Below are 13,238 nucleotides of genomic sequence, written 5' to 3'. Positions count from 1 at the left end.
CATATTTTAACAGTATAAAACTTACTATATTGCTAGCTACCAAATTTTAAATTCTCTAGTCTCAGTTGTTCTTCACTAGAAGTATTTAATTTTTATTCTCCATTATTCGGTGACCTTTTTACAATGAAATTCTAGACTCCCAATGCCTAAAATTTGCGTTTTTCTTTTTCTTTTTAGATATGATGTGGAAATTGATAAAAGCAGAAGATCAGCTATAAAGAAGATAATGGAAAGGGATGACACAGCTGCAAAAACACTTGTTCTCTGTATTTCTGAAATCATTTCGTCAAGTGCAGATATATCTGAAACTTCTAGTAGTAAAACTAGTAGTGTGGGTACCAAAAAAGTGGGCATTATTGAGCTCACAGATGGGTGGTATGCTATTAAGGCCCAGTTAGACCCTCCCCTCTTAGCTCTCGTAAAGAACGGGAGATTGACTGTGGGTCAGAAGATCACTATTCATGGAGCAGAACTGGTAGGCTCTCCTGATGCCTGCACACCACTTGAAGCCCCAGAATCTCTTATGTTAAAGGTAAATTAAATTAATGCACACTTGGTAAAAATCAATCACTGATAAAATTAAATTCTAGGGAGGTTTTAGATTTTAAATTTTAAACTTACGCCTATCAAAGATGCTCCATTGCTTAAAAACATACTGTTAGTCTATGTGGCAAATTTTTTAGACTGTTAAATTTTTTTGTGCCATTTCTGGGAAACCCAGAGATATTTATTGAGCTAAAATAATCCAGGAGCAAATTTGCACTGGCTTTGATTTGGGTACCTATAGCTTTTGGTGCCATCTTGTTCCATAGTATTGCTCTGCTTCCACTCTGATTACTCGATTAGATCTCTATTCCAGTGTAATTGGAAAATTAGGTTTAAGTGATTTTTAAATACATAATAATAAAATGTACCTTTCTATGTGGATTTAAACCTATATACAGTAGGACTTTGTCATATTGAATAGTCTATAATATTTCTATGAGAAAATAGTAATATTGCACAGTCAGAATCACCTATGAGGTGAAACAATATACTTCTGTCATATTCTGGATCACTCTACTTCAGGAAGGCATTTAAAAAATATTTTTAAAGCGGACATGCTTTGTCGTTAACTCTATATTGTGTTGCTTTTAGTCAAGCCGAAACAGGCTTTTATGTTGCTTAGAATATCAAAGTTGCAGTATCTTTCAATTTTTTGTTTTGTTTTTATCAAATCAGTACATGTGCATAATTTCAAAACTCATAGGCTTATGACACCTGCCTCTGCCCCTCCCTCCAAAAGCAGTCACTGTAGCCATCCTGCTTAACCTCTCTCTTCATGCTCCCCAAAGGCAACCACTTCTAATCTCTTTGGCAGTTTCTTTTGCTTATATCACTATGTCATCTTTTCTCCTTCAGTTTTAGATGTTAACTGTTAGCTTCCTGCTATGAAAGTTGAGGAGTGAAGTCTGTATTCACTGTTCACATTATAATGATTGAAAAACATTTTTCACAACTCGGCATATAATCTGCTAATTACATTTTCTTTACAATTTACTGTTTTCCCAGGAGTTAACAACTGTCTTGCTTTATTTTGTCGTTTTTTTCTTTTTTAATTTTCTATATCCTTATCACCAACTCATTCCTACACAAGAGATATATAAAAATCATCTCAATATGTTAAAATACCTTTACTGATTTCATTTGTTTTTCTTGGAGATCACTTGGACCTCTCCCTACTCCTGCCACATTCTGAAGTGGTTACTTTCTATGTATGCTGCACAGTTACGTTTCTAGAAATCATTTTTACCTCTTTCTGTGTTGGAAGCCCTATTTTCTGGAGTTCGTATCTATATGGATTTATTCCCTAGCTCTAAGCACATACAAGCAACCTCTAGAGGCTTTTTGAGAGAGGGAGCTTGTAGCTTTTTCTTTTATCTTATTCTAAGATGGCTGAATATAGAATGTAAGATGGAAATAATTTCTTCAGAATTTTAAAGACATTTTGTCTCTTATCTTTTTGCTTCTCGTATAGTTTCTGCTAAATTCAGTGCTGCTTATTCCCAGTCCTTCACTATAATCTGTTTTTAAAAAGTTTTGGAGATCGTTTGTCTGCAGTATTCTGAAATTTTACAGTACAGTACTTTGGGGTTGGCCTTTTAAAATCACTGTCTTGGGTGCACAGTGGTAATCAGTCTATAAACATATGTCTTTCATTGGGTTCTAGGAAATTTTCTTTAAATAGTTCTTTGATAATTTTGCCCCCCTCCACTTTTTTCCTTTTCAATTTTCTTGAACTCTTGATATTTGGGCAGTAGGCCTCTTTGATTGGTCTTCCGATTTTCTCATCTTTTCTCCTATTTTCTATTTTGTTGTCTTTTCTCCCCTACTTTCTAGTTCTAATTTTCTAATCCCTAAAGTGAACTTGTGCCTATTGGTATAATCTTTCATTCTCTGAGGCCTTTAATACTCCCTAAATGTTTCTTTTTTAATTACATCCTGTTCTTGTTTCATAGCTGCAACATCTTCTCATCTTTCTGAAGCTATCAATTAATATTTTATTTTAGTTTTTTCTGCTTGCTGCTTTTTTTTTTTTCCTATAATCTCCTTTTTGTTTGTTTGGGTCTCTCAGGTTAGAGACTTCCTTCAACTGGTAATTGTTAGCTGTTCTTTCTTCTTCAAGAGTGGGGCACTAATGAGCTAATCAGAAGCTCTGTGATAGGTAGGCTTTGTCAACTTTAGAGTGGTAAGACAGGGACTTGATTTTGTTAGGAAACCTTCAAATACCAGTGACTGAGAGCTGAACAGAGTAAGAAAACTAATTGGGAGACTCATGTCTAGCATAAAGATTTTCATTGCATTTTTGTTTTCAGTATAGCATCTCACCCTCACTCCAGTTGCTCGGGGTGCAGGATATGTGTGTTTAAGCATCTCCAGAAAGTAAATTGTCCAGGTTCTTCATGTGAGAGAAGGATGGTCACCTGACTACTCGGGATGGGAAATGAAATCTGAGGTCTTAATTGTCTTTCCTTCTAGTATTAGCTGCACCTCATGCTCCTTCAGAGATACCTGTTGTTTCCAAATTCTGAGTGATTTCCTTAAATTATTTTGTTTCCTATTGGCTCCATACAAATTTGCCAGTTGAGTCATATTATGCAGGTTATATTGGACTTTTATCATTTATAAAATGGGGATATGCCTTGGGATTGTTGTAAAGATTAAATGTTAATAGATATAAAGCACTTAACACTATCCAGGCACCAGAATAAGTGCTTTAGGAATGTCTGTTACTTTTATTAACTGTAATCATTCTCAGGCTTCTTTGTTATTTACCAGTTGTCCAATAAATTTTCAGCTTCCAAAATTGTGTTAATGCTTCATCCACTACCCTCCTCTCTTCAGTCCTTTTTGTCCCTGTAGGTCTTTTGAAGAAACCTAAGTAAATAAGTACATTTTCATCCATCATGTTTAAATTGAAGTCTCTTTTATTAATTTTCTATTAGTAATATTTACATTAAGACTATAACAGCATAAACAATTTTTTGAGACTATATTTTGAAAGTGTTTTCACTTTTGTACAGTTTTTCTACTTTTTTATTTTCATGAGGCTTTTGAATGAATGAAAATGTTATGACATCTGAAGTAAAATTGAATATAAACTTACAAGTTGACTTGTTCATTATTTGTCCAGATTTCTGCTAACAGTACTCGTCCTGCTTGCTGGTATACCAAACTTGGATTCTCTCCTGATCCTAGACCTTTCCCTCTCCCCTTGTCATCACTTTTCAGTGATGGAGGAAATGTTGGTTGTGTTGATGTAGTTGTTCAAAGAGCATACCCAATACAGGTATGATATACTCTTGAAGCTTACTGTGTATTTCTTCCTTTTGGGACAATTAATTTGAATGATCCCTCTCTACCATGTATCTTTGTTTGACACATCATTACAGTGGATGGAGAGGACCCCATCTGGATTATGCATATTTCGCAATGAAAGAGAGGAAGAAAAGGAAGCAACAAAATATGCAGAAATCCAACAAAAGAAACTAGAAGTTTTATTCAATAAAATTCAAGCAGAATTTGAAAAGAATGATGGTAAAATGAATTTTATATTACAAGTTCTTTTTAATCTGAGAACAAGTTTCTTTGTTTTTGCTTTTGTGTTTTTAAGAGGCTTCTGATTTAACCTCTGTAATTGGGTGAATTGTCTTTATTTTGAATAGTAGACTTCTCTTTCCCACTTCTGTATCTGAGTTTTTAAAATTTTTAAAAAATATTATTATATAGATATACAGATAAGCATTGAAGTGACCCCAAACTATCCCTTCTTTATTCAACATAAGAGAGCTTTTATTTATTTTTTTTTACAAGAGAGCTTTTAGATACTTTCAGTTGTCTTAGACAATAAAACATATAAACAGCATTTTCAAAAGTCTTAAGTAAACTTCCTCTGAAGCTTCAGTACTAAAGTATTTATAGTATCCTTTTTTGGTATTAGAGAAAGAATAGCAAGGGAAAAAACTGCCAAATTATTTCCCCCTAGACAAGTACTATATGATGTCACTTATATGTGGAATACAACTAAATCAAACTCATAAAAAAAAGTAAAATGCTGGTTACCAGTGGATGGGAGGTGGGAGGATAAAATTGATAGTGTTTAAAGGTAAAAAAAAAAAATAACAGTAAATAAGCTATGGTGATCCAATGCATCGTATAATGAATATAGACAATAATATTGTACTAATGTGATATAATAAATATCAGTGCAGTAGCAGTCATATTACATATATAAGTGTATCAAAGTAACACATTGTATACCTTAAATATATGCAATGTTATATGTCAGATATATTCAGTAAAAAGGAAAGATAAACACTCAAAAAAAATTATTTTCCCTAAGCCATTTTTCATTTTCTTTCTTCAATATCCTATATATAACTTTTGCATTTTTTGTTGTTGTAGTTTTCATGTTATTACACCTGGTGCTAGATCTTGTTTTCCCTGTGGCAGCAATTTTAATAATAAAAAAATCATAGTATTTTTTGCATAAAGGACATTATGGGTTTTTATCTTTTTTTTTGCTGAAAATGTTCTGCATTTCTTCATGATTTTCAACTTCCTATTCTATATAAATCTGCAGGAAAATTGGACTCTCGATATTTGATTCACCAGCTCATGCTGTTTTCATGAGCTTCTTTGGGTACATTTTGCTTGTTTCTCTAATTTTCAGTGTTTTTAAATTTGTGTTTTAGCTAATTAGTGATGCATTTTTCCTAGAAAATATAACAAAGCAGTGTATACCATCATGTGCATTAACAAGACAGCAGATCTGTGCTCTGCAAGATGGTGCAGAGCTTTATGAAGCAGTGACAAATGCACCAGACCCAAGTGACCTGGAGGTGAGAGAGTAAGAGAACATACAGTGAGTCTTAACCATCATCCTTTATGGTGGGAAGCTGTAGTCGGTCTTCTGGCCTCCCTGGCAAATTATTTATTCTGTCTGTACCTCAGTTTCATCTTCTATAACATGCAAACAATACTAGTGCCTACCTCATTGGGTTATTGTAAGGACTAGGTGAATTCATATATTTATCACATACAAAAATACACGTACACATACAAATTCCACTCCTCAAATACAGGGAGCATTCAAATGTCAGCCATTTATAGCATTGATGGTGGTTATGATTATTAGAGTACATTTATAAGTATGGAGTTGTCTTGACCCTAAGGAAATTTGTCACCTAAGATAAGTGAACAGCTTAAGGCACCTGAAAATATTTGTTATGTGACGAGCTGAGTACATTAATCTCAATTTTTATATTGTCACATTGTTAAAGTGAACTCGAATTCTGTTGTATTTTATCTCTTTTTAAAGGGATTCATTTACAGTGGATGAGGTTTTTTGTTTTGTTTGCTTTTTTTATTCTAATGTCATTTGCCTTAATATATTAAATGATCATAGGGTTATTTTAGTGAAGAGCAGTTAAGAGCCTTGAATAATCACAGACAGATGTTGAATGATAAGAAGCAAGCACAGATCCAGTTAGAATTCAAGAAGGCTATGGAATCTGCTGAGCAAGGAGAACAAATTCTACCAAGGGATGTTACAACTGTGTGGAAGTTACGTATCATAAGCTACAGGAAAAAAGAAAAAGATTCAGGTCAGTATGTAAATTTTTTAAGTTAAAGTACTATTAATAAAAATGACTTCAAATGCTAGATAAAGTTTTTTTTTAATACGGAGGGGTAAAAATGCACTACCACTGCCCACAAAATAATGGTATAATCCTTGAATCTCTGTTGTTAAGGTATTTATTTTATAAGAATTTTAACACTCATCAGTTCTTCCATTATGTCTTTCTCCTCTTTATCTAGTTACATTGAGTATCTGGCGTCCATCACCAGATTTATATTCCCTGTTAATAGAAGGAAAGAGATACAGAATCTATCATCTTGCAGCATCACAATCTAAAAGTAAATCTGGAAAAGCCAACACACAGCTAACAGCAACAAAGAAAACTCAGTACCAGCAACTACCAGTACAAACTTTTCATTATAGTTTTTTAATTTTGATGAATGCTTGTTAGATCATATATTCTACATACTCTGATCTTTTTTCCTTGCAGGCATCAGATGAAATCCTATCCCAAGTTTATCAGCCAAGGGAACCCCTTTACTTCAACAAACTGTTGGATCCGGACTTCCAACCACCTTGTTCTGAGGTGGACCTAATAGGATTTGTAGTTTCTGTTGTGAAAAAAATAGGTAATGTACAGTGTGTTTTTAATTGTCACTTCTTATGGATACTGTCTAAAAATATCTTTTAAAATGTCTCGGATAGTGTCTGATTGCTGAGCCAGTGAGGTGAGGGTTAGGAAGGGACTGTTGGCTTCAGCACCAGGGAGGACATGGAACAGAAGGAGGGGCACACACACAGCGAATGCCAGCATTTTAAGATCATGCTTTAAGCAAAGAAGGGAAGGGGAGCGCTCTCACAAGGAGAGTTGGGATCAAGAGAACGTTTTTTTTCCAATGAGAAAACTAATAGCATGCTGGTAAGAGGGTATACTGATGAAAAAGGTCCAATAACAAGGATGAATGTTTTTAGAGGGCTGGGAGCAGGAGCAGGGGAGACCCCTACCCCAGTTTGGTTGCTGGGTGCACAAGAGGTCTGCGGGGCAGCTGTGGCATTAGAGGAGAGCCTGGTTTCAGTGACAGGAAGCCAGGAAAGACAGCAGTTCCAGGAGCAGCTGAGGGTAGTGGAGATTTGACCAGGGAAGGTGTTCCAGGAGATAGGAAAAGGTAGGAGATGGTGTGAAAGGAGGCAGTGTACAGAGCTTTCTGGAGACAGCCCGAGGAATGCTTCCGGTCCTAGGAGCCTGGCTGCTTGTGGAGACTGATCCTGAGATCGCTTCTGACAGCCTCGGGGCAGATAGTGGTGAGGAGGGGAGGTAGGGGGAGGTACATGTGGAGGGCCCTGTGGTTCTTGACCATATCCAAGGTCGTTGTTTTCCCCTTGGTTACCAGATGGTGGCTGAGTACATTAGTTTCTTTCCACTATATACTGTGTGTCCCTGGAAGATACTGTCTCTGTTCTACATTGTTTTCCCTAGCTGAGTGAGCCACCCTGTGTATTAATTTGCAATGCTGCCATAACAGAGCACCACGCACTGGGGCAACTTACACAACCAAAATGCATTGGCTCATGGTTCTGGAGAGCAGAAGCCCAAAATCAAGGCGTTGGCAGAGTTTGTTCTTTCTGAGGCTGTGTGGGAGGATCTGTTCAGTGCCTTGCTCCTAGCTTCCGATGGTTTCTGGCATTCTTTGGTGTTCCTTGGCTTTAGATGTGTCACCCTAATCTCTGCTTCATCTTCATGTGGCATTCTCCCCATGTACGTGTCTGTGTCCAAATTTACCCTTTTTATAAGGACATTAAGTCAGACCCACCAAAATGACTCCATCTTGATTACATCTGCAAAAACCTTGTTTCAAAATAAGGCCACATTCACAGGTAGTAGGGTTTAGGACTTGAGCTTCTGGGAAGACATAGTTGAACCCATTAACCCTGGAATGTTCACTTCTGTCGGTCAGTCCTGGTCACCTGTTTCCCCTGCGGCCATTTTCATTATTTCTGATCAGAAGAGGAAGAAGGCAAGGAAATATGGACCATTTGCTTTCCTTTAGATTTCAGGGTAATAGAATTCTCAAGTTTCCTATCATTTCACCAGTTTGGGGAAAGGGATTAAAAGCTGACCTTTTCTGTGCCTGGCCTTATACACAATCTTGTTTCTTTTCTTCATCACCAATTTTTAAATTTTACATCAGGTATCCCTCATTTCTGTTTTTGGTGAAAATTTCTGTTTTTATTTAGTTTGATATTAAATGTTAGAGGAAGAAAATTCTGTTATAGAAAGCTTCAAAGTGCCACCTTAAGCCTAAATAAAGTACTAGTTATCTTACACCCAAATCCAATCATGATGTTTCCTGGCCTAGAATCTTCAGTGGCTCCTGTCCCTTAGAAAATGAAACCCACACTCCTTCATATGCCTGAAAAACTCTTCAGCTGCCTGCCTTAAACCACCTCCCCACACACCTCAGCTAAGCTGTGCAGCGTCATGTTCCTGATGGCCTATATATAACATTTAGCACTTCCTACCTTTAAATATGTGTTCACTTTGCTTCCAAAATGGCCTTTGTCCTCCCATCGTGAAGAATTCAAGAATGATTCTCATGTGTTAGTCAACTTCCATGCCCCCCTCCAGCCAGGTGCCTCTGCCAGGGTTAGAGCTTCTCTGCCTGGCTGCTGCAGCTTGTCATGGGTTGATCCATTTTAGCACCCATCACATGACCCATGGTCCTGTCCCCACAGTCCTGAACCTCCTCCCTACCAATGATACTGTGATCTCTTCAAGGACAGGGACTGTGTTTTAGTTTCTTTACATCCCTACTTCTAACAAAATTGGGTGGGGTAGAAAGGAGCAGGTGAGCAGGTAATTATTGAAACCTTCAGGTCTATACAATTTCATAAAGTCCTCATAGTAACACTGTTCATTTGCTGTTATCATCCCACTTTACAGATGGGGAGACTGGAGCTCAGAGAAGTTAAATAACCTGCCCAAGGTCACAGTTATGTAAAGGATCAGAACCCATACTATTAGGCTCTAATGCTTATGTGTTCTTTCTTATACTTCCTGCTGACAAAACCAAACCAAACCCATTTGAGAATTGGGCTTAAAGTAGGGACTTCTAGTGTTCAGTCTGTTTTGTTACTAAATTACAAAAACTGGTATAAAGTGAATTCATTAAATGAGACCGCTTCTTAGGTCAGTTTGCATGGGAAACAGACTCCAGTTTATTCGAAGGTGCCATCAGAATCAGCACCTGTGAGGGAGCAGTGGCTTGCCAGGCCGTGCAGAGGGCAAGGTACCGTGCAGATGCAGCAAAGGTCCTGTGGGGACTCTGCTGATGCCACCGCCCTTCAGAGCCATGCCAGCTTGAAGTAAGGGGCCGGCCAGTCATTAGATGCTTGCTTCCTCCAGACGCAGGCCCCTCACTGAGGGTGAGCCAGGAAGGAACTCAGGTGGGAGCTGTCAATAACCAGTGTGCCCTGAAAGTACAGACTGGAGGACCACCCCCTGGGTCCTGAAGATGGAGGTGCCTGCACCCACACCATAACAGCACTGGAGGGGAAATTTGTGAATGTAGGTTAATAAGCTATGTGCTTTATCCTTTCAGTGAAAGTTTCTAAAAAGAATTCAAAAGGTACAGTGAATTCTTGTAAGTTAAAAGCAGTCCCAGGCTATAAAGCTGCAAAATAATTTTCTTCTTTTATTTTCATGATTTTTTTTAGTGCCAACATTCTAAAAGTGTTACTTTAAAAACCTTGTCAAGTTGTTACCATTTGTACAAGATGCATGGTAATTAGAGAAATAAGTAGTTTTGGGGCAGGGGGATTGTATACAATTTGATCTAGGTATGAAACCTCTACTTAGGAAAAAATGAAGTGAGGAAACTATACTGGAAGCTTAGTTTTATATTTTGCATTTTCTAAGTGTTTTTCAGTAAACATATATTACTTTGGTAGGTGGAGGGGAAACATAGGTTTTTGGGTTTGTTTGGTTTTTTTTAGAGCAAGTAGTGGGGGGCACAGAGGTAGAGGGAATGAGAATCTTAAGCAGGGTCCATGCTCAGCGTGGAGCCCAACTTGGGGCCTAATCTCACAACACTGAGATCATAACCTGAGCTGAAATCAAGAGTCGGACACTTATCTGACTGCCACTCGGGTGCCCCTAAAAACATAAAGAAGGGCATTTGACAGAAGGGCTGTAATCAAGTTTTGAATATATTTAGAGGTAAATTCCAAAATCAGAAAATTGAACATGCTTGGGAAACATAGTTCTCTAAAAGAATATTTAATTAAAGATTAAGATCCATTAAATAAATCTACTTACAAAATTGAAAAAACTGAACAGCCATCATTTGCAACAGGATAAACAATTTATCTGAGAATGGAATCCATCCTATCATTTATAAGAGAAACATAATTCTTACAGTAATAGAGACCAGGAATTCTAAATAGTAGGACTGAATAGTTAGTGCCTCAGTCCTGTCATGGCTTATCCAGTGGTCCCTTCCCATTTTTGGCATTGAAATTTTTTCACTTTTTATTTTGAATAATCTCAGACCTTTGGAAAAGTTGTAAAAGTAATAGACTTTCCAAATATCCCTCACCCGCTTCTCCTAATGTCAGCATCCTGCATGGCCATGGTACCATAATCAGAATCAGGAAGTTCACACTGGCATTATAAAGATATAATTGAATTGGAAGTTTGTCACGCTATTTTCCTTTTTCTATTCCAGGATCCCACTTTCATTTCATCATCATTTCTCCTTACTCTCCTCTAGTCTTAACCAAGAAAAGACTGAGGAATTGTTATTCGTGATCTTGACTCTCTTGAATAGACTGAGCAATTATTTTGCAGCATTTCCCACATTTTGGATTTGTCTGATGTTTTCTCATGATTGGAATAAAGTTACACATTTTTGGCAAAATTACCACAGAAACAGTATTGTGCCTGTCCTACCAAGGGGCTATTGATGTGATCTTGCTTATTACTGGGAGTGGCAACCTCAGTTATTTGGGTAAGGTGGTATCTGCAATCTTAACCGTGGAGCAGATTCTTTCAGACTGTGCAAGTCCTATTTCACTGTAGACTTTCACCAATTAATTTTAGCATCCATCAGCTGATTTTGTTTGCAACAGATTTTATTGTAGTATTTGCCTAATGATTTCCTTTTTTCTTTCCACATGTATTGAAAGTCATTGGAATTCTACTGTAAGAAAGAGCTGCCTCTTTTCCCCAGATTTACTTCCTTATTGATTTATATCAGTATGGACTAATGAATACGTATTTTATTCTGTGGGTTAAAATTCAATACTTGCATTATTTGGTTGCTCAGATTGTTTCAAATTTGGCCATCAGGAATTTTTTCAGGTTGACTCCTATAATTTTTTGCACACCTATATACTTTTTGGCATCACAAGATGTTCCAGGTTCATGCTGTACATTCCTTGCCCCAGTCAAGTCAAGTCAGCTACTTCTCCCAAGAACCCTGGGTTGTTTGTTTGTTTGTTTGTTTTTGGAGAAAATGGTGCTTATAGCCAAGATCTGCTTGCTAGACTATGTACTGATTACTACAGAGGTGCCATTGCTTTTGGCCCATTCAGATAGATAAAGCAAGGAAGTATGTTTGTATTCTATTTTGGATTTTCTACTATCTAGTTGGGTTTGTTTGTTTGTGGGCTACGTGAAGGGTGTGTGAAATATTGTGATTCTAAGAGTCAGCTGCAGAAGGACATACCAGACAAGTGTCACTCTGTCATCCCTTCTACCCCAGTACTGTTCCTCCGATTCTTTCTACCCACACCCTGTCTCTCTAATTTCTGGTTTATCCTTCCTGTGTTTGTTCTCTACAAGTGGAAAGATACATCATGTATATGTTTTCTTATAGCCACGTCTTTCTTATTTGAAGGGTAACAAACTTTAATCTTTTTTTTTTTTTTTGGTGTGCTTTTCTTTTTTTACTTAACAGAATCAGGTTATAGGGAGCTTTCTCCCTTCTTTTTATTATTTAAGATTTTATTTATTCACAAGAGACACAGAGAGAGTCAGAGAGACATAGGCGGAGGGAGAAGCAGGCTCCTCGCAGAGAGCCCAATGTGGGATTCAGTTCCTAGACTCTGGGATCATGCCCTGAGCCAAAGGGAGACACTCAACTATTAAGCCACCCAGGCGCCCCTCATTTCTTTTTAATTCTTATTCTGTTCTTTTTGGTGCAATCTTAAATGAGATTTTCTTAATTTTTCTTTCTGCCAGTTGGTCATTAGTGTATAGAAACACAACAGATTTCTGTGTATTAATTTTGTATCCTGCAACTTAACTGAATTCATTTATCAGTTCACATAATTTTTTGGTGGAGTCTAAGTTTTCTTTATGGTATCATATCATCTGCAAATAGTGCAGGTTTTACTTCTTCCTCACCTTTTTTTTTCTTCTTTTTTTTTTTTCCCTCCGTCTGCTGTAGCTTGAATAAAAATGGTGAGCTAGGACTTCTAGTATTGAATAAAAGTGGTGAGAGTGGGCATCCTTGACTTGTTCCTGACCTTAGGAGCAAAGCTCTCAGTTTTTCACTATTGAATATGATGTTAGATATGCATTTTTCATATATGACCTGTATTATGTTGAGGTATATTCCCTCTTACCCTACTTCGCTGAGGATTTTTATCATGAATGGATATTGTACTTTTTCAGATCCTTTTTCTGCATCTATTGAAATGATCATATGGTTTATCCCTTTTCTTATGGATGTGATGTATCATGGTGATTGATCTGTGAATATTGAACCAATTCTGCATCCTGAGAATAAATCCCACTTGATTGTGGTGAATGATTTTTTTTAATGTATTGTTAGATGCAGTTTCACAATATTTTGTTGAGTATTTTTGCATCTGTATTCATCAGGGTAATAATGTACTCACCAAATGAATTTGGAAGTTCTCCTTTCTCTTCTATGTTTTTGGATCATTTGAGAAGAGTTATCCACTCCTATGTAAATGTTTGGTAGAACTCACCTGTGAAGCCATCTAGTCCTGGACTTTTGTTTATCAGGAATTTTTTAATTACTGATTCCACTTCATTGCTGGTAATTGGTCTGTTCAAATTTTCTGTTTCTTCCTGATTTGGTTTTGGAGG

General features: G+C 37.0%; 1 protein-coding gene across 1 annotated transcript in view; it reads left to right on the top strand.

The window, feature by feature from the left end:
* BRCA2 (BRCA2 DNA repair associated) overlaps positions 1-13,238 on the top strand; it is a 63,601-nt gene that overhangs the window by 43,754 nt on the left and 6,609 nt on the right. Inside the window, 7 exon segments of the mRNA NM_001006653.4 lie at positions 178-532; positions 3,674-3,829; positions 3,933-4,077; positions 5,260-5,381; positions 5,948-6,146; positions 6,361-6,524; positions 6,612-6,750. Coding sequence (NP_001006654.2) covers positions 178-532; positions 3,674-3,829; positions 3,933-4,077; positions 5,260-5,381; positions 5,948-6,146; positions 6,361-6,524; positions 6,612-6,750 — 1,280 coding nt within the window.

Source organism: Canis lupus, chromosome 25, assembly GCF_011100685.1.
Source record: "Canis lupus familiaris isolate Mischka breed German Shepherd chromosome 25, alternate assembly UU_Cfam_GSD_1.0, whole genome shotgun sequence".
Taxonomy (NCBI): Eukaryota; Metazoa; Chordata; class Mammalia; order Carnivora; family Canidae; genus Canis; species Canis lupus.
Note: the sequence above shows the minus strand (reverse complement) of the source record. Positions and strands in the feature narration are given on the sequence as shown.